General features: G+C 38.5%; 2 protein-coding genes across 2 annotated transcripts; both read left to right on the forward strand.

Annotated features, from left to right (window-relative positions):
* Nucleotides 1-964: 964 nt before the first annotated feature.
* Nucleotides 965-8,437, forward strand: GCK72_000295 (uncharacterized protein; the record flags this gene model as incomplete). The annotated part of the gene is made up of 7 exons (XM_053722396.1): nt 965-995; nt 1,051-1,156; nt 2,122-2,466; nt 4,375-4,946; nt 6,756-6,977; nt 7,472-7,717; nt 8,187-8,437. 7 exons carry the CDS (start codon nt 965-967, stop codon nt 8,435-8,437), a joined length of 1,773 nt encoding a protein of 590 aa, XP_053591041.1.
* Nucleotides 8,438-11,147: 2,710 nt separating this feature from the next.
* On the forward strand, nt 11,148-18,395 carry GCK72_000296 (uncharacterized protein; the record flags this gene model as incomplete). Its single annotated transcript, XM_053722397.1, has 9 exons — nt 11,148-11,276; nt 13,090-13,222; nt 13,705-13,807; nt 13,887-13,995; nt 15,002-15,128; nt 15,183-15,319; nt 16,301-16,419; nt 16,463-17,140; nt 18,176-18,395. The coding sequence occupies 9 exons, from the start codon at nt 11,148-11,150 to the stop codon at nt 18,393-18,395; spliced, it is 1,755 nt and encodes a 584-aa protein (XP_053591042.1).
* Between the last annotated feature and the right edge of the window lie 3,026 nt (nt 18,396-21,421).

Genomic DNA, 21,421 nt, shown 5'->3' on the forward strand with positions numbered 1-21,421 from the left:
TTCAAATCGGGTTTTCCGATTAAAAATGCTAAGCCCCGCCCCTTTACCTCGAAATTTGAGTTTTTGAGACAGAAAATGCTTGAAAACTCGAAAAACTGATTGAAAATCTGAAATTTTGAAGCTGAAAAAAGGCTCCGCCCTTTATGGGCGTGGCTTAAATTCTAAAAAGTTGAAGATTTTCGTTTTTTTTTCGTGAAAATTCTAAGTTTTTCTCAATTATTTCGTTGAAATTTGAGTTTTTGTAACAGAAAATGCTTGAAAACTCGAAAAACTGACTGAAAATCTGAAATTTTGAAGCTGAAAAAAAGACTCCGCCCTTTGTGGGCGTGGCTTAACTTTCCAATTCAAAATGTTCAAATTTTCTGTCATTAAATCAAGCAATTTCCAACCCTTCAAAACTCAAAAAATGGGCGTGGCCTAGCATTTCAAATCGCTTTTTCTAGTCCTCTCAAACTCAAAAAATCTCCAATTTTTCCATATCGATTTACGAGCGTAGATCGACACAATTGCTTTATATTTTCTTTTTTTATTGCTTAAAATTTTGTTAAGTTTGTGTTTTTCGGTCATTTTTCATTTCCCCCGTCGCCCAATATATACTATAGATTGTCTCACTAATAATTCTCTGAAATTGTCTGAAATTCCCCCAACCATCATAATAACTGAAATTCTCCCCCCATATATCATATATCTTCTATATTTATGTAGCATGTCTGTAATTAATCAACATCACACACCTAATTATACTATAATTATATACTCATCCCTCCATTTCCTGTCCCATTTCCACTCACCTATTGCTTCATCATTCTGTGTATCTTGTTTATTGAAAAATCGTGAATTTTCTGAAGATTTTGAGCGCGAAACCTATTTTTTTCAGCATTTTGTTAGAAAACACACTTGAAATTATCTTTTTCAACTAAAAACCTATTTTTCCCCCTAAAAATCTGAAAATTCTCACTTCTAGATGTCCCAAAACCCCGAAACCCCGATGCCCAGTAAGTGCGCTCCATTGGACTTTAAAACATTTTTAGCGTTAGAGCGAATTTGCAGACGAAGTGCACATTCGATTCGACCCGCAAATTTACGAGACGAGGAATGCGCCGAAATTCGAGAGACAAGCGAAATTTGTTTCAGAGTACTGTATTAGTTATGATAGGTAAGAGGAGAGGGACATCCGGACAGACAGACAGACAAACACACAGATTTGCGAGAAATGCTGAAAAACTGAAAAATAATAGACAAAAAACAAAGAAAACCTGCTCAAAATCGCATGGTGGCCTAACTTTCCAACCAGGTGGCCTAGAAACCCTAAACTAGTCCCCGGGCTCTAAATTATCGCTGATATTACTGAAAAAGTTTAATTTTTGGTCCTTTACAGTGGAAAAATTGAACTTTTCTGGTAATTCCGAGCCCGGGGACTAGTTTTTGGGTTTCTAGGCCACCTGGTTGGAAAGTTAGGTCACTATGTGATTTTGAGCCGTTTTTCTTGGTTTTTGATGGTTTTTTGTTGATTTTTTTGGTTTTTCAGTGTTTAAGTTTGTTTTGAATAATGAAAGTTTTTAAAAAGATTGAAAAAACAACGATTGAAAAAACAAAAATGGCTGATTTCATTGATGTTTCTCAAAAGAAATTTGGACATACAGACAGACAGACAGACATTTTTCAAAATTTTAACCGAAAATAATTGGAATCGGCTGAAATTCGACCAAAAATCCAAAAAAAAAACCAAAAACCGACAGACATACGAATTTTTTAAATAAAAATCGAAAATATCTGAAATCGGCTGAAATTCCCTTAAAAACCAGCTAAGGACATCCGTACAAACATACAGACAGACAGACAAAAATTAAATTTTAGAAAATACGAAAAATGGTTGAAATCGGCAGGAAAACCAAAAAAAAAACAATTTAACGAAAATTAACTGAAACCGGGGTAAAATCGCCCCAGAAATCCAGAAAAACCCACCGTTTACGACATCTGGACATACAGATGAACAGACAGACATACGAAATTAAAATTTTTCAAAAAATCGCCTGAAATTCGCACAAAAATCCAGAAAAAAAACCGGTTTTTTTTTCAATTTTTCAAAAAAAAAATTTCGAATTTCCTCCTCGATTTCAGAAAAGTGCACCTCGGTCGAATGCGTGCGAAACAACTGTACGAGGCGCCTCTCTTCTCCCGTCCGAACGCATTCTCATTCGACTTGAATCACGGCTTCGAAACGTTCGATCCAAAAACCGGAGATGATAAATTGACGGCGCTTCTCGAATGGATTCGTCAAATGTCTCCAGAAGGCGGACGTCTTCGAAAAGTGTGTCACGAGGCGGATTTCGTGTGTTGGCGGGGACTTTTGACGAGAATTTCAGCGACGATTTATAGTAGAGATGATGGGTGGAGGGTTCGGGCGATACGCAGAAAAGGAGTCGTCTTTTTGATGGAAGAGAAGACCGAACAGGCCAGGCAGAGGTAGAGAGAGAAAAATCCATACTTGTCAACCGGGCCGAAACGGGCCGACACGGGCCGCCGCGTAACTCGCTTCAAACTCAATATTATGAGCTGAAAAATATACCAAAATGTAGATCTCGGCGAGTTCTATGTCCGTGGCCTACTACGGGCCGGATGGCTATTCGTTAATGTGCCGCGGGCCGGGAAAAAGTGTCAAAAAACGTGAAAATGACCAAAAAAGTCATTCTAGCCCGGCCCGCGGCACATTAACGAATAGCCATCCGGCCCGTAGTAGGCCACGGACATAGAACTCGTCGAGATCTACATTTTGGTATATTTTTCAGCTCATAAGACTCAGTTTGACGCGAGTTACGCGCCGGCCCGTGTCGGCCCGTTTCGGCCCGGTTTGCAAGTATGGAAAAATCCGTTTGAAAACGCGATTTTTAAAGACAAAATATGGCTTTTTTGGCCGAAAAATCTGATTTTTGCAGTAAAAATAAGCATTTTTAGCTGGAAGTTGACATTTCTAACTCCAAAATCTTAGGAGAACGGGAATTGAAGCGACTTTTAGCATATTCGTCAATAAGAGACCGTACAAATCGGGAAGAACGAAAACCATGCGGCAAAGTTGCGCGCAGGTTGCGAATACTGTATTTTCAGGCTAAAAGGAGTAGCAACGCCTCTAAAAGCCTATGAAAATAGAATATGTGCAACAGAGTTGTACGGAATGCGATTTTTCAGGAATACGGAATCCGGAATCGGAATCAAAATTTCGAAATGCGGAATCCGGAATCCGGAACCGGAATAACGAAAAACCCCGGAATTCCGGAATTTCTCGGAATCCGGAATCCGGAATGAGATTTTTTATTTCCGGAATACGGAATCCGGAACCGGAATCAAAATTTCGAAATCCGTAATCAGGAATCCGGAATGACGAAAAAACCCGGAATTCCGGAATTTCTCGGAATCCGGAATCCGGAATGATTCGATAAATTTGCAAGGCCAAGTCATTTTTTCGAGTGTTTTTAATGATATATGAAGTTTAAAACTACTTTTGAACTTCAAAACCGAAAAAGAAGTAATTCAGTTGTCTTTAAAACTCAAAAAAAAAATTTAAAATTTAAACTTCAGGATTCCGGAAAAAAAATTCAAAAACCCGGAATCCGGAATCGAAATGAAAATTTTAATTTTCCGGAATCCGGAATCCGGAACCGGAATGTCAAAAAAACCCCCGGAATTCCGGAAAACTATGATGTGCAACCTGCGCGCGCGCGCTTTTCGCAACTTTGCCGCATGGTTTTCGTTCTTCCCAATCGCGCGTTCTTTCCGATTTGTACGGTCTCGTCAATAATAAAATTTTGAACAAAAAAGAGCGAATTACACGCACGTAAAATAGTAAATAGGAAAAGCGGTGAAAATTTTGAAAGAAAAACCAACAAAATCCGATTTCGAAAATTTTAGTCAAAAATTGGCCAACTTTGACATCCCGTCACTACTCCCCTTTATGATTTGATCTTTTTGAATTTATACTAGTTTTGTAGATCAAATCCAGCTCTACATTTTTGTAGTTGACAGTTTTCTTATAGCTCTTCACGCCTTTGAGATATGCGCCTTTAAAGAAAGGCGACGAGAGAGCGTGCGAAAAGAGGAGGGCGTCTCGCTTCTTTGCGTCTCCTTCCCCCTCTTTCTGCAAGCTGCAATATTTAAAGGAGAATATCTCAAAAGTGTGAAGAGCTATCAAAATGTTGTCAACTACAAAAATGTAAAACTAGATTTGATCTACAAAACTGTTGTAAATTCAAAAAGATCGGATCACAAAGGAAGCAGTGACGGGATGTCAAAGTTGGCCGATTTTTGATTTATTTTTTTTTGAAAATTATGGTTTTTAACTGTTTTTGTTAATTTTTACTAACAATCTCGGATTTCCAGCTATACTGTAATTTCCAGAGAACTCAACCAAACGGACATGGAGAAACGAATGAGCTATTGGGGACACAAATTCGAGCAGTACGTGACGAGAGACGATTCTTCTGAATCCCCGGACACCTCCGTACCGGTCACCACCAAAGAGGAGTACGGTGTCGTGTTCCGTAATGATCTCACCACTGACGCCCGACTGAATCCCTCAAAAAAATCGATAGGCATACTGTATTCCGGCGAGGTCGATTGTCTCGATAAATACGGCGGCCTCATCGAGCTCAAAACTCAAAAAGGCGATCTCCACGCCGGCTTCTGGAAATCGCCGAAATCGCTGAAATGGTGGCTACAATCGTCGCTCGTCAACGTCGACACCATCATCGTCGGCCACCGTACCCACGAGGGACACGTCACGAGTCTTTCGACCGTGAGAACACGTGAAATGCCACAACGTGCCACGTGGAATTTTCGAGCTTGCTTCGAATTCACATCGACGATTTTCACACAGATTGCGAATTTTCTTGGCGAACGAGAGGGCGCCGCGTGTGTAGTCGAGTATCGCAGTGAAATGGGATTGCAGAAGGGTATTACGATGAGACGAGTTCCGGAGGACACCTGCAATGACATTGTGCCGGAAGAGTTTTTGAAAAATTATTATTGAATTATCTACTGTCAAAAAAATAAAGTTTCGACAAGGATTTTCAAAAAAAAAATTCGCGCGCTGAAACGCGCAAGCGCATAAACTTGTGGGCGGAGATTAAACTGCAAGCTTAAATAAGCGGCGCGGTTCTAATTCCAGTTGTTTTTTTCCAAATTAAGAACCGCGCCGCTTGCAGTTTAAGCTCCGCCCACAAGTTTATGCGCTTGCGCGTTTCAGCCCGCGAAATTTTTTTGAAAATCCGTGTCGAAACAGTATTGATTTTTGTTTTTATATGTGTATTTTTGAATTTTTGCAAAAAAAAAATTTTGAAATTTTTCCTTTTCTCTAGTGTGTTCATCAAAAACCTATAAAACCTACGAAAAATCAGTCGTAAATAGTTTTTTTCCCCAAAAAATCAGAAAATTTCTGAAAAAATTTGAATTTTTCGCAGAAACGCCCTCTGTCGCACAACTGCTGGCACGGTGCCAAAAAAGACTTGGCTGAGTGCCAAATTTAAATGTTACGTTTATTTGTTGTTTCTTTCAGTATAAACCGCGACGCGCACGCAACGCGGCTCGAAAAAATTCAAATCTGTTTTTTGCGGACCAAAAATTTTGACCCCAAAAATGGTGCATCGGCTTCAAAATATTCCATTTTTTAAGTTTTTGAAGAAATGAGCGTATTTTTTCAGGTTTTCTCTCTTTTTCTGACTGAAAACGCATAAAAAACAAAAACGCGCCGAATGCGCGCCAGACTGCAGTTAAAAAAATTCCACCGTTTTACCATGAAATAAATCACTATTAGCGAAGTTTTGAGTTTTTACAAGTGCGCTCTTCTGAAATGAGACATTTTTCAGAGGTATTTCGGTAGAGCGCACTTGCATGAGACAGACTGTGTGTTTATTTTGAATAATTTATTTGATTTTCTTTTGTGCTAATCTTTGTAAAATTTTACTTTTTGAAATTAAAAAATTTTGAGAAAAATTGAAAAAAAATTTTTTCGATTTTTTTGTTTTTTTTTTCAATAAAACATCGATATTCTTAAAAGTTTCTGGTTTTTTGTGCCCATTTTACTGAAAATCAAGAAAACTGGCAGAATTCGAATATCAAAACGGCTAGAAAAGCTGAAACGCCATTAACGCGCGTCAAAGGTGCGCCAGCTCAGATTTTTACGTTTTTGGCGTTTTCGCCGTTTCCAGTATGAAATAAAGCTCATTTGTGTGTTTTTCCTCTTATTTTCGTCGAAAAATCTTATCCGGAAACCTAAAAATTGAGAGAATACTCATTTTTAATCGTCAAACTAATTTTCTTCGCGAAAAATGGTGCATCGGCCTCAAAATACTCAATTTTCAGAGTTTTTGAAGAAATCAGCGTATTTTTTTCAGGTTTCATCCCTTTTTCTGACCTGAAAACGTATGATAAAACAAAAACGCGCCAAATGCGCGCCAGCCTTGGATTTTTCGATTTTCACGTGTTGATTTTTATTAGTTTTCGCAAATTTTTTTTCAAATTTTTTCAATTTTTTAGCGCCAACGTGAACTAACCTTGCCATACTGCCCCATAAACTATTTGTTTTGCCATGTTTGCCACGTATACCTTAAAAAACAATATAGAATCGGTAAAAAGGGGGAATCAAATCAATACTGAAGATTTTACACTCTTCTGAACAAGTCCGTCTGCATCTCTAAGCTTTCTGAGTAAGTGCGCTCTACCGTCAGAGCGCCGGCGCCAATTCAAATTTCTCATTCCTCCAGGCAAGCAAGGAAACACGATGTCACTCAAAAAAGAAGCGCCAAGCTCGGTGACCCTTCTACAAGCGGTCATCTTTCTTCAATTCGGTCTATGTCTCATGGTTACGGTATTCACAACAATCGGATTGGCTTTCGGATATCCGGTGGCGTCGCACTATTTGATGGCGTTGCTTCAAGTGATTGTGGCGATTCCTGGAATTGTCTATGTCGTACTTCAGGGGAATAGTGAGTAGGAGAAAAATGGAAAAACAAGGGCGAAATTCTGGAGAAAAACCAGCGAAATCTAAGAAAAATTAGTTAAAAACCATCATTTTCAAAAATATTTGTCAAAAATCGCCCAACTTTGACATCCTGTCACTGTCCACTTTCTGATCCGATCTTTTTGAATTCATAATAGTTTTGTAGATCAAATCCAGTTCTATATTTTTGTAGTTGACAGTTTTCTTATAGATCTTCACACTTTCGAGATATTCGCCTTTAAAGATAGGTACCTGTGGCGGCGAGAGAGGGAGGGGGAATGAGACGCAGAGAAGCGAGACGCACTCCTCGTTTCGCACGCTCTCTCGCCTCCCAATATTTAAAGGCGCATATCTCGAAAGTGTGAAGAGCTATAAGAAAACGTTCAACTACAAAAATGTAGAGCAGGATTTGATCTACTCAAAGAATTCAAGAATTTTGATTTTCGATTAATTTTGAGCCGGAAAAACCCCCTTTTTCAGTCTGGATCGCAGTGTACGTGAGTCTCCAAATGATTACCGCCACTTGTGAGGTCTACTGGCTCGTCTACATGATTTTCGACCAACAACCCGCAGGGGCGTGGCTTGGTCTCGCCGCGATCACCGCCGTCAACGTTTTGGCGATTGTGGTGGCTTTGTGGTTCCGACAAACTGCTCTCAAGGTTCCGTGTAAGAAGAATAAGAAGATTGAGTTGGAGACAAAGAAGGATGGGAAGCCGGAGTTGAAGGGTAAGGGGTGTCGAAAATCGGTTTTCTGTGTAAAAAGTGTGAAAAACACACTTAGAATAGCGTTAAATCCACAAAAAATGTACTAATCTACTCGTTACAAAAAGTAAAAAATAATAGCACTCAGTGGGAATCGAACCCTTGATGCCAGTTTCCCAGCTGGCGTTGTTACCGGGTACACCAAAGGTGCGGAGGCGCGGGCGCTGCCTCGAGGGACATGATAAGGGTGGTGGTGGCGGCGCCTCCTCGTCACCCAACCTTCTCGCCGCCGCCCTGCTTCCATAGTCTACATGGTAAGGAGATAGGTCAGCAATCTGGCATCCAGGGTTCGACGCCCGCTGAGTGTTATTATTTTTTGCAATTTTTAACAAGCCGAATGGTACCAATTTTGTCGGATTTGGATGGGTTTTTGATACTTTCTAACACTTTTTGGTATGAAAAAGTCTGGAGCATACTAACACATTCTATTTAGTCCCCTCCACCTCAATGAGTGAAATCGAGAAGTCGTCAAAAAATGGTGCCAAGAAATCCACGTCGTCCTCGTCAATGTCCAACAAGAAGTCGCCAGCTCGCTCGTCTGAAAAATCGGAAATGAGTGAGAAGTCGTCGAAGGGAAGTCTGAAATCGAGAAAAGTCAAAAAGGGTTCGATGCCACTGGATAGTCGTGAGACGACTTCTCTCTCCAGATCATCGAGCACTATTCATGAGTTTGATGAGAAGTAGAGATGATTCGGAAAGAAGTACCCCACAGCCAACAACACTTTTTACAATCCACTTGTTAATAGTAACTATTCGGTTTTTAAAAAATAAAGTATTTTTTTAGTGGTCTTGCCATAGCTTTTTTCAAAATTTTAGAATTTGGGAAGGTCTTGAACTGAAGGTCTTGAAATTCTCTATAAAATGCATATCAAAATGATGAGAATTTTGCCTCTCTCGTCGCGGCCAACCTGGAATTTAGAAAAAACCGCATTTTGAAAGTTTTTGGAGAAAAACAAGGGATGTTTCAAAAAATTGTAGATTCAATTTACATTATTCTTGTAGATCAAATCTAGGGCTACATTTTTGTAGTTGACAACTTTTTGATATTATAAATTCACAACACTGTGCCGCATGGCTTTAAAGGCGCATCCCATTTATTAGAAATTTCGCGGAATGGTCTCGTAGTTGAAAAAGATCAAATACCCTATTTTCGAGCTTTGCAGGTCTAAAAATAAATGCAAATAATGTTTTTCGCTTCGAGACCATTTTGAACAAATTAGAGGCGCCAAAAGCCATGCGGCGCAGTGTCGGGAATTTATAATAGCTCTGCACGCTTTCGAGATATGCGCCTTTAAAGTAAGGCGACGAGAAAGCATGCGAAAAGAGGAGGGTGTCTCGTTTCTTGGCGTCTCTCCCCCCGCCTGATCTCTTGGCAGTGAATCGCCAATCTTTAAAGGCGCATATCTTGAAGGCGTGCAGAGCTATAAGAAAACTGTCAACTACAAAAATGTAAAGCTAGATTTGATCTACAAAACTAATATAAATTCAAAAAGATCGGATCACAAAGGGTACAGTTACGGGATGTCAAAGTTGAGCGATTTTTGACAAAAATTTTCGGGCTCTCGGATTTTGTTGGTTTTTCACTATTCCCCTGAATTGTTGATCTACAAGAAAAATATAAAATCTGGAATTTTGAGAAAACGCGCTCTACCGCAATAAATATGCGCCTGACCTTACTAGGGAAGGCCTCGGGGTGACCGTGGAGTTATGGAACGTGAGCTATATCGTTGGAAAGCTGGGAAAACGCTGATTCCAAGTATATATTCAGTTTTTGCCCTCGACGTCTGGTATTCGAGAAAAACAGTGTCAAAGTAAGGAAAAATGACTAATTATTGCCTTTCTAAAACGCGAAAAAAATTTTGCAATTTTCGCGTGTTAAAAAGGCAATAATTTGTCATTTTTCTGAACTTTGACCTTGTGTTTCTCAACTACCAGGCCTCGAGGGCAAAAACTAAGTATATGTTTGGAATCAGCGTTCTCTCAGCTTTCCAACGGTACAGGTCACGTCTCATAACTGCACGGTCACCTGGAGGCCTTCGTTATTTTGACAGAAGGTTGTAGAGAATTTCAAAACTTTTAATTTAGTATATCAACCATCTCAAAATTCTAAAATTGCTTTCAGGAAGATCGTGTGGCAAACGCGCTCTTTGGTACTAGCCATACTGCTGATAATGACACATTGCTAGTCTCCGTATCTTTCTGAGTCGCTACGCAGTGAGAACTATGGTAGTAAGCAGAGTTGTCCGGAATCCGGATTCCGAAATTCCGGAATTCCTGGTTTTTTTGACATTCCGATTCCGGCTTTTTGAGTTTAATTTTTCCGGAATTCAGAGGTTGAAATTTTAAAATTGTTTTGTGTTTAAAAGGCTACTATTGTACTTCTTTTTCGGTTTTGATCCTAAAAAGTAGTTTTAAACTTTATTTATCATTAAAAACACTCGAAAAAATGACTTGGCCTTGCAAATTTATCGAATCATTCCGAATTCCGAAATTCCGGAATTCTGGGTTTTTCGTTGTTCCGGGTTCCGGATTCCGGATTTCAAAAATTTCATTCCGGTTCCGGATTCCGTATTCTGGAAAACGAAAAATGTCATTCCGTACAACTCTGGTAGTAAGGAGCAGTGTTGTTGGGAATTCCGACTTCCGACTTCCGGGCTTTTTTTTTCACTTCCAACTTCTGACTTCCGACTTCCGGATAAGAAATTTCACTTCCGACTTCCGACTTCCGGATAAGGAATTTTATTTCCGACTTCCGTCATTCCATAACGATGGAATTTCGGAAAAGTAAATTTCGCAGAAATACATGGAAAAATGGTCTAAAAAGACAGAAAATGAGCTTTTCTTCAGCCAAAAACTCATTTTCCACTGATTATCGGCAATTTTATGATCTTTTCTCTTGGAGTTTTTGAATATTTGCGAAAAAATCTAATTCCGACTTCCGACTTCCAACTTCCGGGCGTTTTTTCACTTCCGACTTCCGACTTCCGGATAAGAAATTTTACTTCCGACTTCCGACTTCCTGATAAGAAAAATCAATTCCCAGCATCTCTGGTAAGGAGGCGGATCAAATCAGAAGAGAGCGCACTCAATAAAATATTTGATCTATTGTACCCACCATCATCAAAAAAATGTTCTTGATTGTTAACCCGTACGTCGTCTTACCGCAGTTAACACACACACAGCAATTTAACCGAATCTCTCTCTCTCTCTCTCTCTCTCTCTCTCTCTCTCATTACATTCCGTCCCCCAATATGCTATTCTTCTGATGACGACACCACAGAAGACGTGACGACAGAGAAAAAGAGAAAAGAAGAAGGAAGGGGGCGTCAAAAAGATGCGCGGTGTCAAATCATTTTTCAAGTCCCCCTCTCGAGACAGGTAGCTAGTAGCTAGTATGATCTACTACTACTACCCCATCATAGTTTTGATCTACCTACCGTATGCTGCTCTGGGAGCAACAGCAACAAAAATCGCGTTGTTCCCATCGACCGGCTGTTTCAGTCATGATGTAATGATGAAACAGGTATCTCTTCTTATCAAACTGTTTTATGGCATGCCATTTGATAAGTTTTACGTGAAATAACATATTTTTGTTAGTCAAAAGACAAAATTGGTTAGCTAGGTGTCTTAGAACAGCTAAAAATAGCTGGAAATAGTAGAAACGTCAAAAATCTCCTTGGTGGTTTAAGAAAAGGTTTCGTACGGTACAAACAATATTATTTTAAGAGCGGGGACTAGTTTTCCCAAAATTTGGATTTCTAGGCCCCCAACGAGATTTTAAGGTTTCCTACGGTTTTTTTGTTATTTTTAGCCGTTCTAAGACATTGAAATTACGAAAACCCCTATTTTTAGAACCAGGGACTAGTTTTTTTTTCAAAATTTGGGTTTCTAGGCCATCAAAGCATTCTTTACAGTTTTTAGCCATTTTTAGCTGTTTTAAGACATACAAATGAATAAAAAACAAATTTTGAGCCGCAAAATTGGTTTTTTGAGGGAGGGGACTAAAAACCATAAAAAGGGCTTTTTAAAAACCCTAGAAAAACCTTTAGTGGCCTAGAAACCCAAAAATTGGGAAAACTAGTCCCCGCACTCAAAATGTTTCATTTTTCCGTAATTTTTATGCTTTTGAACGGCAAAAGTAGCAAAAATCTGTAGAAAAACCTGAAAATGCCTAATACTAACGCAATTTTTGGTTTTTTATGGTTTTTAGCATTTTTTAGCCGTTCTAAGACATAAAAATGTATGAAAAACCATATTTTTAGAGCGCGGACTAGTTTTTCCAAAATTTGGATTTCTAGGCCACTAAAGGTTTTTCTACGGTTTTTCAGCTGTTTTTATGGTCCCCTCCCTCAAAAAATCAATTTTGCGGCTCAAAATGTGTTTTTAATTCTTTTTTATGTCTTAAAACAGCTAAAAATGGCTAAAAACTGTGGAGAAACCAAAAAATGCTTCGATGGCCTAGAACCCCAAAATTCGGAAAAACTAGTCCTCGCTCTCAAAAATATGGTTTTTCATGCACTCTTATGTCTTAGAACGGCTAAAAATAGCTAAAACCGTAGAAAACCTTGAAATCTCTTTGGTGGCCTAGAAATCCAAATTTTGGGAGAACTAGTCCCCGCTGTTAAAATAATATTGTTTGTACCGTACGAAACCTTTTCTTAAAAGTATTCGTATTTACTTTTTTCCCCCACCAATTGTTTTCTTCGTTTTCTAACGTGCTAATTGGATCTAGACGGAAACAAAAAAATCACTGGCAAATGTTATTTTGTACACTAGTTGGCGGCTGGGAAGTTAGTACATTCCTCGTTTTCATGACCTAATCATCACCCCCGTGACCTACCCGGCAAAGTTAGAAGGTCATTTCGACCAAACTAGTCCATTGGGGCTAAAAAAAGGAAGAATTTTAGTAAAAAATTGCTTAACTTTGACAGCTTGCCACAGAATAATTTTTTACTCAAAACTTTTGATTTTATATTCTTCTTGTAGATCAAACCCAACTCTACGTCTTTGTAGTTGACAGATTTTTGATAGCTATTTACGCTTTGGAGGTATGCGCCTTCAAAGATGGTAGCTTGAGAGCAGCGGGGGAGAGAGAGAGAGAGGGAGACGCAGAGAAGCGAGACGCCCTCCTCTTTTCGCATGCTCTCTCGTCCCCTAACTTTAAAGACGCGTATTTTAAAGGCGTGAATAGCTATCAAAAAACTTTGAACTACAAAAATGTAGCCCTAGATTTGATCTACACGAAAATATAAATTTGATGCACAACTTTTCTGAAAAATCCCATTTTTTTTAATCAAAAACTTTTTTGCTCTCAAATTTTTTAATCCAAATTCCAGGTCGGCTCCCAACTCGACGAGAATAGCAACAATATCACATGGATTCAAACTTATCTCTACGAATTCGGTTACGGTGAAATGCCACTTCCAGACCACTGGAATCGGATGTCTATAGTGGGGATCGATGAGCGAGGTTTGCCTCCTTCAGGTTTTATTACCCCACTGGGGTGCAAACTTTGTGTGCGGAGGTTTGGCTCAGTGGATAGCGTTTTTGCGTGCGTTTTTTAGGTGCGGAGGGTCAGGGGTTCGATCCCGATGGGGGTATAAACTTTTTTGCTTTCTTGTTAAGTGAATTGGATCGCATTTACAGTACCCTATTAACCCTCCATGTGTGATTTCTGGTTTGTTTCTGCCCAACCTTCCGGTAGCAATCACAAAAGAATGTGTTTAGTTTGAAAAAGGGAAATTTGCGCGTGAATGAAGATTTGCTTCCTTTCTTATCAAGTTGATAACATCAACCAATGTTTGTCTTTTTTCACGGTCACTATCCTTCTAACGCGTGGAAATTTCAAAGATTGTTCATTTTCGAACAACGTGATCTGGTTTCCCTTATCTTTGTACTTTTTGACCTATCCCATTGTCTGGTCATTGTACATTTTTCTCCTCTTATTCCAGCCAACTACCTCCAGGAGAACACGGGACGACTAATATGGCGCCAAAATGTGCCTTTCGATTTCGACAGGCCTTTCAACATACAGGGCATCAAGGATTTCGTGGTGTACGTTGAAAATTTCCCTAAGTGTTTTTCTAAGGGCTTTTTCTAAGGGTTTTTCCTTAATTTTTAACTTTTTTTTCAGAATGCTGCAACGTCACCAGGAGTACTGTACGGTGATGCTGGACGACCCGAGATATCAGAGATTACGGAATGAGAACGTGTCGGTCGCCGTGTTGGATCACTTTTTACAGGTATTGGTCTTATCGGAAACGGAAAATGTGTTTCTGATCTGAAGTAAACAAGATGATCTCCTATTTTATGTTTTGTGTAGACTTTGAATCATAGGTTTGACAAACTTTGGTCTAGGCGAGAAATCAGAGAAATTGGTCAGCACTGGGGTCAGGTGTTGACTACCGATGTTGAGTTGATGTTATGCTAGTTACATAGATCAAGTCTAGGACTATATTTTTGTAGTTGACAATTTTTCGATAGCTATTCAAGATTTTGAGATATAGAGGGTTCTAGTAAAGTAGTTTTTCAGGTTTCTTGAAGAAAGTCAAATATTGAAGGAAAATTGTTGGAAAATCTAAGAGAATCTATAAAAAACTGAAAAATCCGGATTTTCAAACACTTTTTGTTGAAAAATTGGTCCGACTTTAACAGCGCACCACGGCCCTTGTTTTAATCCAATTGTTTTGCATTTATTCAAATTTTGTAGATCACACCTAGAACTTCATTTTTGCAGGTGACAATTTTTTGATAGCTATTCACGCTTTTCAGATATGGGCCTTTAAAGATTGCAGCCTGAAAGGAGAGAGGGAGAGAGGGGAAGGGGAGACGCAGAGAAGCGAGACGCCCTCCTCTTTTCGCACGCTCTCTCGCCACTTCTAACGGTTGACTTTGAACACTTATATCTCAAAAACGGGATTAGCTAGCAAAAAGCTGTCAACTGCAAAAGTGTAGACCTAAGTTTGATCTACAAAACTAATATAAATTCAAAAAGATCGGTGCACAAAGAAGGCAGTGACGAAATGTCAAAGTCGACCGATTTTTCACTAAAATTTTTGAAAAAAATGGTTTTTAACAGATTTTTCTAAGATTTCGTTGGTTTCAAGTCAAAGTTGGGGTGGTTTTAGAAAAACAAGTTATTTTAAGTACGTCAGATCTTGAAGTACAACATAAAATCTCTAAAATTTATCAGTTTGGTTTCCTAGGCCACCACGTTCTCGGCCACCACCCTAACATCCGCTCTTCCAGGAATGCATGGGCGGTCTAGCCCATCTCCTCAACGCCTCAGTCATTCAATTTTCCAACTGGCCACTATCCGACGGCTACGTCACATCTTTAAATCTTCCAGCCTCGCCCGCTTCGGTACCCAAAACTGGTCAGTTTTCATGTTTTCTGAAATTTGAAATCTCAAGTATTTTTCCACTTTCAGGCACTCGTAACTCAAGTAACATGATGACATTTTTGGAGAGATGCCAGAATGTTCTGTTCCACATTGCCATATTGGTGACACGTTTTGTTCAAATGAACACACTTGATGCAATGTTTGCCAAGAGAAATTATCCATGGGTGAGAAAGTGGAAAATGAAGGAAAAAAACGAGAATAAGGATTCATGTAGCATAAATTAGTTTACATTCAAAGCTTTGCACTGGATCCAATTTAATTATCACTCAAATAAATTTATATAGATTTTGTAGATCAAACCTAGATCTGAATTTTTTGTAGTTGACAACTTTTCGATAGCTCCGCCCACTTTTGAGTTATGCGCCTTTAAAGATTGCAGCCGTGCACTTTGTAGCTTACTATCTTTCAAGGCCCATATCTCAAAAGCGTGAAGAGCTATGAAAAAGTTGTCATTTACAAAAATATAGTTCGATTTTTGATCTACAAGACAAACATTAAATATTAAAAAATGAACCAAAGATGAGAACGCGGCAGGCTTTCAAAGTGGGACAATTTGTCAAAAAATCGCCAAAAAGCACAAAGTTTGAATACTAATTAAAGTATTCTCAATATGGCCTAGAAAACCGAACTAGTCTAACAGCTAACAGGGCAAAAAACAAAAAAATACAATTGCTCAACTTTGACAGCTTGCCACAGAGTGAGTTTTTACTCAACATTTTTTATTTTTTATTTTTCTTGTAGATCAAAAATAGGTCTACATTTTTGTAGTTGACAACTTTTCGATAACTCTTCACGCTTTTGAGATATGCATTTTTAAAGATGGCGGCTTGAGACGAGAGAGGGAGAGATACGACTGCGGTGGCGGCGAGAGAGCGTGCAAAACGAGGGGGCGTCTCGCTTCTCTGCGTCTCCCTCTCTTGCCGCTCAAGCTGCGATCTTTAAAGGTGCATATCTCAAAAGCGTAAATAGCTATCAAAAAGTGGTAAACTACAAAGATCAAAAGGTTTGAATCACAAAGAGGGAAGTGACGGGGTGTCAAAGTTGACCGATTTTTACACAAAAATTGTTTGAAAATCCGGATTTTTAAACGTTTTTAAATGGATTCTTGAGGTTTTCTAAAAAATCTAATATTTTTTGACTTTCAGATCCAAGTAGAGCTCAACGAAGCCCAACGTCCAATATTTGCTAGTCGAGCCGAGATGATCTTCGAGCCGATTCGACCAATCAATAACAGAATCAAATTTTTCGGTGCGGCATCGACGATGTAAGTGTGCAATTGAGGTTTATTGCACATTTCCACATTTCAGGTCACCCGAAAACTACATCAGCTCCGCCCCTTTCCCGGCTACCGTATCGTTCTCCGACGCCGTCATCCTTCAATCCAACACATCCAACATGTCGACAGAGTGTGCCACGTGTCACCAGTCTTCAAAAATTAGAAGACGTCAATGGCTATTCAACAAGCTACACGATCGTACTGTAGTTTATCAGCGTCAGGAGGAGATGAGATCGAAATATTTATCGATTGATTGGGATCGGGTTCACCGTGAGAAATTTGTGTTGGTCACGTTTGGAAGTGTCGCCCAAGTCGATAAAATCCATTTTGATCTACTCAAATCCCTCCTGGAGACCTTCTCGAAACAACCAGGTCTAATAATTTGGCAATCGAATTTATCGATTGACGAGATCAAATCAATCCATAATTTGACAGTACCCCCAAACGTGATGGTCAGCTCATGGGTGCCTATAAAAGAGCTCTTGGCTCATGACAACATTGAATTCTTGATTTGTCATGGAGGAATCAATACTGTAAATGAGCTCGCGTTATTTGGAGTCCCTGTTCTTGGAGTGCCTTTGCAGGGCGATCAGGCATCGAATTTGGCGAGAGTCGTGGATTTGGGAGCCGCTGAATTGATGACAATTATAGAGTTGAATGAGGGGAAGTTGGATGAAATGATGGGAAAGATGAGGATGAATTTGGAGAGGTAAATGAGAAAAAAAAAACGATTTTGGACGTTTTAAGTGAAAAATTGACAAACTGTGAGATCCCGTGACATAGTCCCCTTAGCAATCCAACTTGGTCACATTTATATTATTCTTGTAGATCAAATCTAGGGCTACATTTTTCTAGTTGACAACTTTTTGATAGCTCTGCACGCTTTCGAGATATAAGCGTTCAAAGATTGGGAGGCGAGAGAGCATGCGAAAAGAGGAGTGCGTCTCGCTTCTCTGCGTCTCTCTTCTTTTCTCCCTCGCGCTGCTCTGAAGCTACCATCTTTAAAGGCACATATCTCAAAAGCGTAAAGAGCAATCAAAAAGTTGTCAACTACAAAAATATAGCCCTATTTTTGATCTACAAAAATATCAAAAATAAAAAAATTGGATAACAAGATGGATCGTGACGGGCTCTCAAATTTCACCAATTTTTCGATTAAATTTTTGGGAAACTACGGGTTTTTGTCGATTTCAGTCGATTTTTTTGTGGTTTATAAAAGGTTTATCGGCAAAACCGTAATTTTCAAAAAATTTTAACAAAAGTTGGTCAAATTTGAGAGCCCTTCATGGTCCATCTTGATATCTAATTGTTTTGCATTTATAATAGTTTTGTAGATCAAATCTAGTTCTACATTTTTGCAGTTGACAATTTTTCGATAGCTGTTCATGCTTTCGAGATATAAGCGTTCAAAGATTGGGAGACGAGAGAGCATGCGAAAAGAGGAGCGCGTCTCGCTTCTCTGCGTCTCTCTCCCTCTCCTGGACCACCTAACTTCAAAGACGCATATCTCGAAAGCGTGAGGAGCTATAAGAAAATTATCAACTACGAAAATGTAAAACTAGTTTTGGTCTACAAAACTGTTATAAATTCAAAAAAAAATCGAATCACAAAGTGGACAGTGACGGGATGCCAAAGTTAGGCGATTTTTGACAAAAATAATGGTTTTTAACAGATTTTTTTACTGAAATTTGACTAAAATCTCTGTTTTTGTGACCTAGATACCCTCTACTTCATTAATTTCCAGATACTGGTTGCGAAGCGAGAAGCTAGCCAAGATGCTTGCACACCATCGTCAATTCCACACCGGTTATCAAAAGTTCTGGCTGAATTGGGTCGCCCGTCACGGGAAGCGGATAGAGACAAAGCGATTTGTCAGATATCAATACTTGGGAGATGTCGACAATCGACTATGGATCACTATACTTGGTTCGATAGCGGTTTTGATCTACTTAGCATCTTTTTAGATCCCCCCTTTAAATTGTCACCCAATCACTTTCATATTTATGTCTTTTTTTCGTTTTTGTGTGATCTCGAAACGTGTTTATTCGAATTGCTTTATGATAGGGTTTTGTTTTGAAAAGTGAATGAAATTGACCAACTTTGACAGCTCATAAAACTGTTTTTTGATGCGCCACTGCCTCAAATGTATGTTCTCTGTGTAGATCAAAAATAGGGCTAAATTTTTATAGTTGACAACTTTTTGATAGCTCCACCCACTTTTGAGATATGCGCCTTTAAAGATTGCAACCTGAGAGAAGAGAGACACCCTCCTCGTTTCGTACGCTCTCTCGTTTTTAAAGGCGCATATCTCAAAAGCCTGCAGAGCTATCAAAAAGTTGTCAACTATAAAAATAAAGTTCTAAGTTTGATATTTTTATTTATTTCGGCTTGAAAATTTTTTATTTCTCAATGAGGTAAAAAACACTTTTTAAAGTACCAGATTAGGCTCCGCCCCTTTCGAATTACCTAAACGATCGATTGAAGTTGAAAAATGAAAATTTTTCTTTCGAAAGATAGTATCAAAATCTCTTCAGAAATGAATTTCCAGCCTCATTTTGTGCATTTTACCAAATAAATACTTTTTTCTAGCTCGCCTGCATCATATAGAAAAAATCACTTTTTTGAAAAAATTGTCAATTTTTTCATGTTTTTTGGATTTTTCGGCTGGTCGAAGTACTGTGGTCCGAAGTAAATTTATGATGGTAAGATACGTATTTGTGTTGGCTATCTGAAAATATAAAGACTTTCCCCAGATTCCACTGTCAAGGTGAGTTATGATCAAAAAAGTGACGAAATTTGATGCATTTCGACGTACCCCCCTCTATGGTAAAAAATGGCTGGGTGACGAAAACTAAAAATATTTCTGATTTGAGTTATTCAGAGTTAGAATAGTGCTTACACAACTTTTCAGACAATTCTAACCATGTTTCAGTGAGTTACAGACACCTCCTCCATTTTTTCGAATCAAAAAGTTTGAGCTCTCGTAACTTTCCAGATTCTGACTTAAAATCTTAGAAACTTCTGGAAAACAGTAGAATATACTTCAAAAACGCAAGTAAATAGTTAAAAGTTGATTACAAAAAAGAATGCTGGCACTTCATGCCCTAGAATACCTCCCTATCGTAGACACATTAAGCTATCTTATATGATATGAAACGAAAGTTGAACAAAACGACAAAACTTGACATTTATTTATTCATTTGCGTTTTTGAAGTATATTCCACTGTTTTCCAAAAGTTTCTAAGATTTTAAGTCAGAATCTGGAAAGTTACGAGAGCTCAAACTTTTTGATTCGAAAAAATGGAGGAGGTGTCTGTAACTCACTGAAACATGGTTAGAATTGTCTGAAAAGTTGTGTAAGCACTATTCTAACTCTGAATAACTCAAATCAGAAATATTTTTAATTTTCGTCACCCAGTCATTTTTTACCATGGAGGGGGGGTACGTCGAAATGCATCAAATTTCGTCACTTTTTTGATCATAACTCACCTTGACAGTGGAATCTGGGGAAAGTCTTTATATTTTCAGATAGCCAACACAAATACGTATCTTACCATCATAAATTTACTTCGGACCACAGTACTTCGACCAGCCGAAAAATCCAAAAAACATGAAAAAATTGACAATTTTTTCAAAAAAGTGATTTTTTCTATATGATGCAGGCGAGCTAGAAAAAAGTATTTATTTGGTAAAATGCACAAAATGAGGCTGGAAATTCATTTCTGAAGAGATTTTGATACTATCTTTCGAAAGAAAAATTTTCTTTTTTCAACTTCAATCGATCGTTTAGGTAGTTCAAAGGGGGCGGAGCCTAATCTGGTATGGTATAAAAATCTTAGAATTCCTGGGGTAGTAACATATCAAAAAATCAGCTAAAACGGAACCCTTTGGTTTATGTGTAACATGGCCTGGTGGCCTATGCTCGAGCCAGTCAGAGATTGTCTCTTAAATTGTTTGATTTTATTGGTTAATTCAATTAGTTGTCTAGTTTTTCCTGAAGTTCTAAAAGGGGTTTTTTCTTTTCAGTGTTTGACGTCATCAGTCTGTAGTAACTTGAGTCTAAAAACCCAATTTCTATATAATTTTGTAATTGACATTTTTATAGTACAATACTAATTCCGAGAAATAAAGTGTAGTCTAGCTTCTCTGCGTCTCCCTCTCTCGTCTTAAGCCACCACCTTTAAAGGCGCATATCTCAAAAACCTGAGTAGCTTTCAAAAAGTTGTCAACTACAAAAGTGTAGCCCGATTTTTTATCTACAAAATGCTTTTAATTTCAAAACAATTGGATTATAACATGGACCGTGACGGAATGTCAAAGTTGACCTATTTTTTGACAAAAATTGTTTGGAAATCCTGTTTTTATCAGAACCAAGTAGAGCTAACGAGGGGTAACTTTTTATAACTTTTTCACGTTTTTAAGATATGCGCCTTTAAAGTTTACAGCTACGGTGGCGGCGAAAGAGCGTGCAAAACGAGGAGGGCGTCGCGCTTCTCTGCGTCTCCCCCTCATCTCCATCTCGTTGCTTCTAGGTTGCAATCTTTAAAGACGCATACCTCAAAAGCGTGAATAGCTATCAAAAAGCTGACAAGTACAAAAATGTAGAGCTATTTTTGATCTACAAGAAATATATAAATTCAAAAAGATTGGATCATAACGTGGGCCGTGGCGGGGTTTCAAAACTGGCCAATTTTTGACAAAAATTGCATGGAAATTATGGTTTTTAATCGATTTTTATTAGATTTTGTGGGATTTTATTCACCGTTCCCTTTACATTAGAATTTATATTGGTTAAGCAGATCAAATCAAAATCTATATTTTCGTAGTTGATAACTTTTTGCTAACTTTGCAGGGTTCTGAGATATGCGCCTTTAAAACTGACCGTTTCTTTTTCTTCCTCCCAATCTTTAAAGGTGCATATCTCAGGACCGTAAAGTCCTATCAAATAATTGTTAATTACAAAAATGTAGCCCTAAATCTTATCTACCTA

Source organism: Caenorhabditis remanei, chromosome I, assembly GCF_010183535.1.
Source record: "Caenorhabditis remanei strain PX506 chromosome I, whole genome shotgun sequence".
NCBI classification, from domain to species: domain Eukaryota; kingdom Metazoa; phylum Nematoda; class Chromadorea; order Rhabditida; family Rhabditidae; genus Caenorhabditis; species Caenorhabditis remanei.